The following is a 9,720-nucleotide window of genomic DNA, read 5'->3' on the forward strand; positions in this document are numbered from 1 at the left end:
ATGGTCCTTCTCTGCTTGTCAGGAAGATCAGCTTCAGGAGATACGAGGATTTATAAAATGTAGGTTCACCACAAAAATCAATGCACCAGAACCTGCTTGAGAGGAAGAATATAAGTTTTTCTAGAGAGCTGCCTCAGATTCCCTGGTATGCAATCTAAGTGAATACTGCTCACTGGAAGTAATACAAATGAAAGGGGGTAAAGTAGACAGTGGCCCATGCTGGAAATCATTAAATGTTCAGATTATGCAGAGTATATGATGGGTGGAATTCCATTATTAGTTTTAGATGTCAACTTGTATTCTGGATATCTAAGCTGTTTTGGTCTAGTGTTACTTATCTAGCACTACAAGTGTCAGCTTGCAGGGAAGGATGCCTAAGCAGAGAGGGAAGAGGGCAGGAAAATAATCTATCAACTTAATCAATGGACAGAATAAAAATATTAAAAGTGGAATCAGGCTCGTATTCTAGATGGTAACTTTAACCTAACTTAATAAGCCAGTTCTCGGGTGAACAAAACCACTCATGAATAAAACAGCTCTCAGTTTAAGTGTGTGAATGAGAAATGCGGTTCCTCACTAGGAAAATGCATCTCCAAGAGAGCTATTTGGGGAAGCGTCCCCCTGAAAGAGCCTTGAGTAAGATGATGACTTCTATCAACAAACTGCCTGAGCTCACGGACGCAGTGGACTACTGCAGGTTAGGTACATGGTTGTTAACTTCCATGTTAAATTAGAAATAGAAGTGGAATTCCATAAATCAAAGAAAATTACTTAGTCCAGAAGAAAGTAACTCCCTCCTTCAAAAAACCTGGACAGTGAGGTCTTATGCTTCTGGGAACAGGCTGATATGTGGCTTCAAGTTATCCTTTTAACAAATGCACCAGACTACAAAAAAAGATGGCCTGTGTTGTTTACATTACTGCCTGATTATTTCCAGATGTTACTTAATAGATATGCTGCCTTGTTGAATTATTCTTGTGTCTTAGCTTGTCTTTATGTGCTATGTAAGAAGAGTAAACAAGAGGACCTACATACAGAGTTCACAGCCTAATACTGATTTTGAGTTAAGACGTGTCTTAATACATTACAAGATAACAGTGTAGCAATTAAATTCTTGTCCATCATGTCACTAAGCGAAAGAACTATTTTAAGTTTGGTGAACTGCACAGGGGATTACAGTGAAACATTTGGTTCAGCATTAGAATTGATTTTAAAAGATTACCATGCAAAGCCAATATAGCACACAGGAAACAGTAATATCAGTAATTAGGAATAAACTAAAAGAATTGTCTTAACTTAAAATCACAATTTATGAAATAGTAATAAACAGTAAATAGGTTACCAATGGCCAGCTACAAATCTCAAAGTAGAAAATGCTAATTATTTTTAGCAGCATCTATGAAGAAATCTATTGCTGCCTCAGTATTGTTCAACTGTGAATTTACTGTCACTAAGCAATGAATATAGAAGCCTTCCAACTGCTAATTGTGGCTTACTATTTACAAAGTTTATTTATAAACTCATTTACATGCAAGTATAAAATACTAATTCCATGGACAAATACACATTTGTTCACCACTCTAAATTATATACATTGTATTTGCATCTAACATTCAGAGAAGTGCAAAGTCCACAGTGACGTAAATAATAGTTTTGTAAACTATTAGATGAGCTCTCAAAAGATATTAGTAACTGCATTAAAATGTATTTTTTGTATACTGCTGAAATCAAACATTTTTGCAGTAAAAGAACATACATTTCAGCTACATTCAAGTGATTATTTTATTACCATATATTATGTCTTACAAACTTTACTGGAGATGAGCAAGAACACTACAAAACCATACCTTAACGCAAGAGGTGTATTGCATGGTATGTGCAGGCATAGCAGAGGAGAGAGAAGAACTGGAAACAAGCTAAGAAAACCTGTACAAAAATGGACAATAATACTGACTAACACTGGGTTATAATCTTACTTATAATAGACCTGAAGGGCTAATAGAGACTGAATTTAGAAACATCTGTGCACTGTAAGTACAGTTTGGTGCAGATCAAGAGTGCACTAATACAGTCAACATTGTACGCATAAGATAATGCACAAAATACGCTGATATGCATATAAACAACTAATGTGTTTACATTATGTAGGGCAGCACAGTTGTAGTACTGCATCCTTGGCACTTAGTGATAGGACAACATGTATTTGGTCTAACTAAATTCATAAACAGGATATATACTGGTTTGTAAGATGCAAAACATACATTATCCCTTTGACCCTTCTGGTTTTACAGCATTTTTCTAATTTTCAAGTTCAAATGAAAACATGATACGCTAGCGAGATATGGAAGACGTTTCAGATATTGGCTTAAAACAAGCTCTTCAATTAAAAAAAAAAAAAAAAAAAGACAGAATCATGAATTAATCCAAATGATATCAACTAAATGTTATGGACATCTTGTGAAGAAAAAATAATCTGAAACTTTTTTTTTTTTTTTTTTTTTTTTTTTAAAAAGCAACCTTCTAATATAACCCACAATGTCTTTATGGGCTTTTCCTGAATAGTAATTGCTTCCTTAATGACCCTTTCATATACGGTAATTTCACTTTAAAGAACCACTGAAGTTATTAATCTGAAAAGTTGAAGTTTGGTCTAGCATATCATATCACACAGAATGGAGAAAGCATGTTTCAGCTATGGAAGGATTCTAATTTTAAGTGACTGTCCTTATATTAAACAATATTAACAACTGTCTGGAGGGAGCCAATTTACTTTTGTCTGTTTTAAACAAACCCTAAATTGCCATTTTATATTATATATAATAAATGCAATAAAATTTTTCTTAACATATAATGATGTAACACTTTAAAATTAACTGTTTTAAGATATTTTACAAAGACATTTTATTATATATGAACTATACAACACACAAGTATGAAATATTTTGAACATATACACATTTCTGTATTTTCCATGTAGATTATTATTTTTGCACCAAACATTGGTGTCTGCAATTATAACGATCCTATAAGATAAAAAAAACCCAACCAACCAAACAAACAAAACCAAACCAAACCAGAATGTTTGTGGATGTGGGGTTTTTTTCTTGAAAATAAAACCTATTATAAGGAGAATTTCTCTAATGACTTTTTCTTTTCCCAATTTCATATTTTGCAAAAAGCTTTTCAAATGGGCTAACATACATAAAAAGAATAGCCTCTTTGTACTTTCCAGTGCAATTTGCTAGGGATTAAGTTTAAACCAAAACTGACCTTTTCCCCACTACTAACATTGAAAACTGCAGTCAAAGTAAACGTCAATACTAATCACTATTGAGACTCCTTTCCCCCTTATTTAAAATGCAGTCCTTTTCAATATGCATTTTAATGGAAGTATTTGCATAGAGCAGCCTTGTATTATTTCTAAAGAACATTATGAGCATTTTAACACAAGATAAGGCACATGTTTTTCAGCATTAATAATCTAAAACTAATCCTGAGGATCTGCTCCTCCCTCTCAGCAAAATCCACTTTTTTTTAATATACCCTGTATTACCTGAAGAAAGCAGAAAAGCAGTATAGAATAAACCAAAACTCTTTAGCTGAAATAGATTCAGGACACTAATAACTCCTGATAATAGTGTAACAAACCCACAGATAAAGAATTAAGTCATTGTCTAAACAAATTATCTTGGGGGGGTGGGGGGGGGTGGAGATACAGCCAGTAGCACTGTAGATGTTAGATAAAATTCACATAATATGGATGACATTTATAGTGAGTTTTGCTAAAATAAGCTCCCATCAGAAAAAAGGTAGCTAAATTGTGAGGCACTTAAGGTTGACAAGAAAAGGAGGAATGCAAGGGGTCTGTTCACAGAAAACCTGAAGTTGTATATCATATCCTTGTATTAAGCTTTCTATTAAAGTGCTAGAAATGGAGGCTTAAAACAAAAGGATTTAAATATAAAATAAGTGATTAAAGAGCTTAGTATGTATTTAAATTAAGTGCTTTTGAGTCTCATGAATTCAGAGCTTTTTAATAGTTTTTAAAAATAAAGTCTGGAAATAATCCACGTGTGAAATCATCTTCCTTGTGCCATTGATGCTATTTGTAAAGTGCCCAATTATTTTTCTAAACAACAAAACCATTTGCCTTATCTTATGTTGTATAGCATGACATAGTCTGTAGTACATATGTAATCCATACTGTAATGCATACTTTTAGTCAGAAGATTTAATTCCACCTGTCAATCTAAAAAGCCAGGTCTTGGATTACATATCCACCAGTATATAGTGCAACCCTCCTCATATTCTCAAAATGTAATTTAGCTGTTAAAGTTTGATGCTCAAAGATAAACTCATCAAGCTTTTCCTCAGAGCAGCCTGACGCCCAGACAAAATCACAGATGGAGCTCTAGGTCTGAATCACATAAATCCACTAGATGCCAGATCTGAGAAGGATCTGGGTTCTGTCGGATGATGAAGAGGCTGAAGATGTGTGGAAGTCTGTGCATTACTGATCACATCTAACTGAGAGGGGTATGCTTCATTTACATTTCCTCCATTGAAACCATTTTGGAACTGGCAGGAAAAAGACAATATAAATGGTTAGTATGTGAAACTCATTTATTTACAAGTTTTTAAAAATCCTCCTAAAGACACAGATTGGATTAAATAATCTTAAAATATAATGAATAGCTTTAAAACTTTTTTTTTAATGATAAATGATAAGTTAATTTGCATTAAAAGTAGGGTCTCAATCATGACTGAAACTTACCCACGTTGAAGTCAATGGGATTCCTACTTCTGACTAAGTAAAGAAATTTCGCTGTTATCTAAAGCGTAATACAGTTTCAATTTGCAGAAAGTACAGTCTGACTGAGCACTCCTAATTTCTACATCCAGCTGTTATATTTGAAAAGCAACCTATTTACATATTTTTATGTCAGCAATGGGATCCAGACTTTACAGCTCTTCCAGGAATGCACATGCAGTCCTATTTGTAAGCTGTAAGTGTACTGCATTCAATCCACGGGCTGAGCTGTTGTAGGGTGGGCTTTTGTGACAAATAGTCTTCATATAGACAATGTCAAGTAAGAGCAATGAATGCCTTTCATCAGTCTTGACATAACTGTTCATAGGACGATTTTAATCATGCTTCCTGTCATACTACAGAAAAGTTACTTTATCTGCAAAATACTCCATTCAGTCATGCAAAGAAAAGACAACAAAATATTTTAAACATTTCCATCATCTCTTCGGGAGTAGCTTATATTGTAAGTACTCATTCATTCATGGTTTGTCCTTAAAACATATATTATACATTCATTCACCTATCAAAATATGCTGGTTTTTGCAAATATTTTCCTTCTATGCAAACACTGAAATTTGACTACTTGCGCACAGTTGTTCTAAGTTTTTAACAAGACTATAGCCATGTGAATTATGTTTTTAATCAAAGTTGTCTTACTTTTCAAGACAGCTACAATAACATAACCTAGGATTACTTCTGACTAAAGCAGATTATTTCAATATTCTTCATTAACAAGATGAGCATGCTCATTAAAATTTCTAAGAAAGTTCTCAACACAGAATCTAGTAAATAGCAAAGTTTCTCCTGCTTAATAAAGAAATAACAACCTTAAGCAAGAAATCAAATTATTTGAGGTCTTTCTGCCCTTCTCCATCACTTACAAGTGTTTTTAGACTACATTGGCTACGATCCTACTGCAATTACAAGTTAGGCAGAAGGTCAAGGCAGATGACCACAACAGACCCTTCTGGCTTTCTAATCCTTTAGTATTTTCATGTAGGAATCGATGGGAGTTAGAAGGCTGAGGAAAGGATAGCAATCATGGCTTGCATAGCAACATCTGTCCTCTCTCCAGACTCCAAACACTGATAGGGTAGTCAGTGTGCTAAATCCAGCTACAAAGCCTGCCCTACTTTGGTTTGGCTATGTGGACATAGGCTCAGACAGTAGTATCCTATCTGCTTAGTCACGTTCTTACTAAAGTTATCAATTAGCAGTAAAATCAAATCTTAAGTTTATTATCATAAGCAGTGATACATTTTCCCCATTTATTATAAAGAAATGTATATTATTTGCCATCATGGCTTTGGCATAGGTAATACTTTACAAGATTACTTCAACTGCAGTAGCTATACTTCTGACTTACTAGTTCCCATGGGTTCACATATTTTAAAGTTCTTAATTCTTGTTATACAAAACTAAATACAATTTCTGTAATACAAGCATATATAAATCCCTGGAGTAATGTCATTTTTAGGTAAAAAACATTTTTACATCAAAACATTTCTCAACATAACGTTGTTTTAGATAGAGCCTTACCTTCCCCTCAATCTATAAAAATGTTAATTGGCAGATGTGACTAGAGGTCAAAACTGAGTGCAGTCTGATACAAGAGATGATGCTGGGTTTTTTTTCGTGTGAACCGTATATAGCAGTATGGGCTGCAAAAGTCAGTTCTATTTGGTTTAGCAACAAGCAGTCTCTTCCAATCTGGCATTGTGCCTAGTTGGCATACATAAGTTTTTGACCCACAAGGACTTGGAGAGAGCTATCAGCTATCTACAATGACTCTTACAAAGAGGTTAGGGGGAACAATCCTTCCTTACCTCATCAAGAAGTATGCTCCTCTTTTAAACTCATTTGGATAAATGTTTAGCAGTATTTTCAGTGGTAAACAAGAGCTAAGGTGCACAAGGGTAACATCAGTTCTGCACTAGGCTTCTGCTGATGCAATGCTATCCAGATCCACACAGCATGGGTATCCCACAGCAAGAGGAGCTGAATTTGCTTCTGAACAACTTAAGGACAACTTTTCACAAAGTGGCCTGTGTTCTTTTTTCACAACAAACAAGCTAAATGCAATATTATTATTGCAACACAGCATTCTAGTAAATATGAAGTAATATTTATTCCATTCAGAGATGCTGCCTTAGTCATAAGTCATTAAACTTTTTACAGATAGATGAGCAGAAAAAGTAAGCAAGAAAATAACAAAATGGAGGCATAACAAAAATTATTAACAACAACAAAATAATCTACAAAATAAATGTATCTGAAACCACCCATTAAAAAGAAAGAAATAGAATTGCTTATGTGCTGGTTGCTCAAAAGCGACGCACCACATCAGTATAGCTTTTGTGAAAAGAACAATTCTGTACTATTATAGGGACAAACCTGGATGACCCTGGAACTGCTTTGCAACCCTATTATCAAGCACTATGAAGAACTAATAACACTGACCACAGCCAGGTGACACACAGCCAAGCACTGTGCAAGCTTGTGTTTGCCACAGTCACTTCATGCTATTTCAGCCCTTGGGTATTCAGGCAGAAGCTATTCATCTTGCTGAACTGTCCCATATTTTAGTTCAATTTCAGTAATTCTGCAATTATATTTTTTCCACTAGTGAAACAGTTTTTAAAAGGATATGTTTTTGTGGTGGTTTGACCCTGGCTAGAGGCCAGATGCCCACCAAAGCCTGCTCTATCACTCCCCCTCCTTGTACTTGTATTAAGCATACTGAAAAACTGGGTATGATGTACTTGCATTCCTCACCTCTGTCTTGTGTAACTTAAATGCCAATTAATACTTTAATTCTGTAAATGCTTATGCATGTGCATAAGCATTTGTAGGATCACTACTTTAGAACATTAACTCATTGAGGTAAAAAACTAAAAATTGTGGCTCTGTACTTGAGCAGCATTAATAGAAATAAATGCTGCAATTTAAAGTACTTCAAAGGTTATTCAGGATCAGGAACTGCCCCAATAACTGAATTTTTTAATTTTAAGTTAATTTTACCTATGCAGAACTGTGCTTAAAACTGTAGTCTGTGCTACAACCAGGCTTCTCTCTTCTGTGGCTTTTACCGTGCATTCTCCTTAGCACAATGTGAAAGAGGTCCAACTTATCTACTGTGAATATAATTTTTTCCTGCTCTTTTGTCTTCGGCAGACAACTTAGCAGCTTGAGGAACAAGCTGACTTTCACTTATGGCAATATATAAAAATACTTTTGCAGTAGCAAGGCAATAATTCATAAAATTTTATGCTATTTATATGATATAATCTGATACTTTAAGTTATCTCCAAAACATTAAAGAGTCCAAATAGCTAGAGAATACTAACATTCTAAAAACATCTGGATCCTTACAACATATTTAACAAAAATGAATATGCCAGACAATATTACTGACATGACTCCACTCCTCTAAAAAGATATAAAAGCAAATTCACAGCTATTGACCAATCTGCTTTTCCTTTGCTCCTACTGGGAAAATTACTGCTATGTACAACAGACTAGTTCACTCTTGCTTTAATACTGCTAAACAGAGCTACCAGGATGTGGATACATTTACATAAAAACTTTATCAAATGCAACTCTCTTCAATCTAATGAACAAATAAAGCAAGGACATTCACACACTGCTAACTCGTCATTTCCAAAGTCAGTGAATCAACTATGAGAAGTTCTGCATCCTGGTAGCCATCTAAACCAACAAAAACAGGATTCAAAATGCAAGCAGTGTAACAACTCTGTTTACCTTACCTTGTTCAACAAGGTTTGTTGACTTGCCATCATAGGATCATATTGCATTTGATCCACGCAGCTGGGTTGTGCTTCTTGCGTGCATTGGTACATAGAAACAGCGCCTGCATAGCATGTTTGGGGAGTTAGCATAACCGACTCAGAGTTTATCCCACACTCATGATTTTCAGGGACTTGCTGCAAACAACTGAGAAAATCCTCCAAGTTGGAAGAAGCAGAATAGGTCGATCTGTCAAAACCTGCTACAGGGAAATCCATTTGAGCAAAATTAGAAAGCTGTGGCATGGACGCTGTGGGTTGCTTGTAAGGAATAAACTCTTGCCTACACCCATAAGGGGAAGTGTTTACTTCTGATTTGTAAGAGAACTCTGATGTAGTGGCATGCATGCCAGGGAATCCATATTGCTGGGGCTGCTGCTGTGAGCAGCTAAGAGGCATGCTGGCGCCAGAGCTCCAATTTGTGAACATCCCATTGACTTGCATATGTTTCATCTTTTGACAGAGCTGTTGCTGCTGCTGCTGCTGCTGTTCCACAAGCTGTTTCTGGTGCTGATGGAGTTGATGTAGATCTAACTCTTGCTGTACCGAGCAACCTTCATTCTGGACTAGGGGCTGCTGCTGGTTACAACCTGAATATAAGAAGTCAGACTTATTTAAGGAATCCTGAACATAAGTTAGGATTTCATCAGTTATGACGATGTCCCCAATATCATCCACACCAGATAATTCAGTTTTTAAAAACTCCTCAAAAAAATAGATCTTCAAAGTCAATACCCAGATTTTTCATGATGTTGTACAAATCACTGCTTTTGTTATCTTGAAAGAGCGCTGCACTGTCTTCAGGAAGTGGAATAGTACTGTCCTGGGAACACTCCATTAGCTCCCGTTTGAGCATGTGATTTCCAGCAGGAAGGAGATTATCCATCCAGCTGCTGCTAACACCACCACCTAGTTCATCCTTGCTGTCTGCAAAGAAGTTCCGCTCAAAGGAAAGTTTATGAGATGCTGGAGGGCAGAGATACACAGACTCATCTTGCCTTAACATGGCACCTAGAAGGGAGTTTGGATCCACTGAGTCATTGCGTAGCGTTGCTTTGGCTCCTTTTCCTGTTACACTTTTATTCTTCAGTTGAGAGGGATCCA

The 9,720-nt window shown here is 35.7% G+C and overlaps 1 protein-coding gene across 1 annotated transcript in view; it reads right to left on the bottom strand.

Annotated features, from left to right (window-relative positions):
- Positions 1 to 4,209: 4,209 nt before the first annotated feature.
- LOC104528933 (aryl hydrocarbon receptor-like) overlaps positions 4,210 to 9,720 on the bottom strand; it is a 53,627-nt gene continuing 48,116 nt past the window's right edge. The window contains 3 exon segments of the mRNA XM_010173090.2: positions 4,210 to 4,578; positions 8,578 to 9,325; positions 9,327 to 9,720. The exon segment at positions 9,327 to 9,720 is cut by the window's right edge and continues 35 nt beyond it. Coding sequence (XP_010171392.1) covers positions 4,423 to 4,578; positions 8,578 to 9,325; positions 9,327 to 9,720 — 1,298 coding nt within the window. The 3' untranslated portion in view covers positions 4,210 to 4,422.

Source organism: Antrostomus carolinensis, unplaced genomic scaffold (genome assembly GCF_000700745.2).
Source record: "Antrostomus carolinensis isolate BGI_N321 unplaced genomic scaffold, ASM70074v2 scaffold14638, whole genome shotgun sequence".
Taxonomy (NCBI): Eukaryota; Metazoa; Chordata; class Aves; order Caprimulgiformes; family Caprimulgidae; genus Antrostomus; species Antrostomus carolinensis.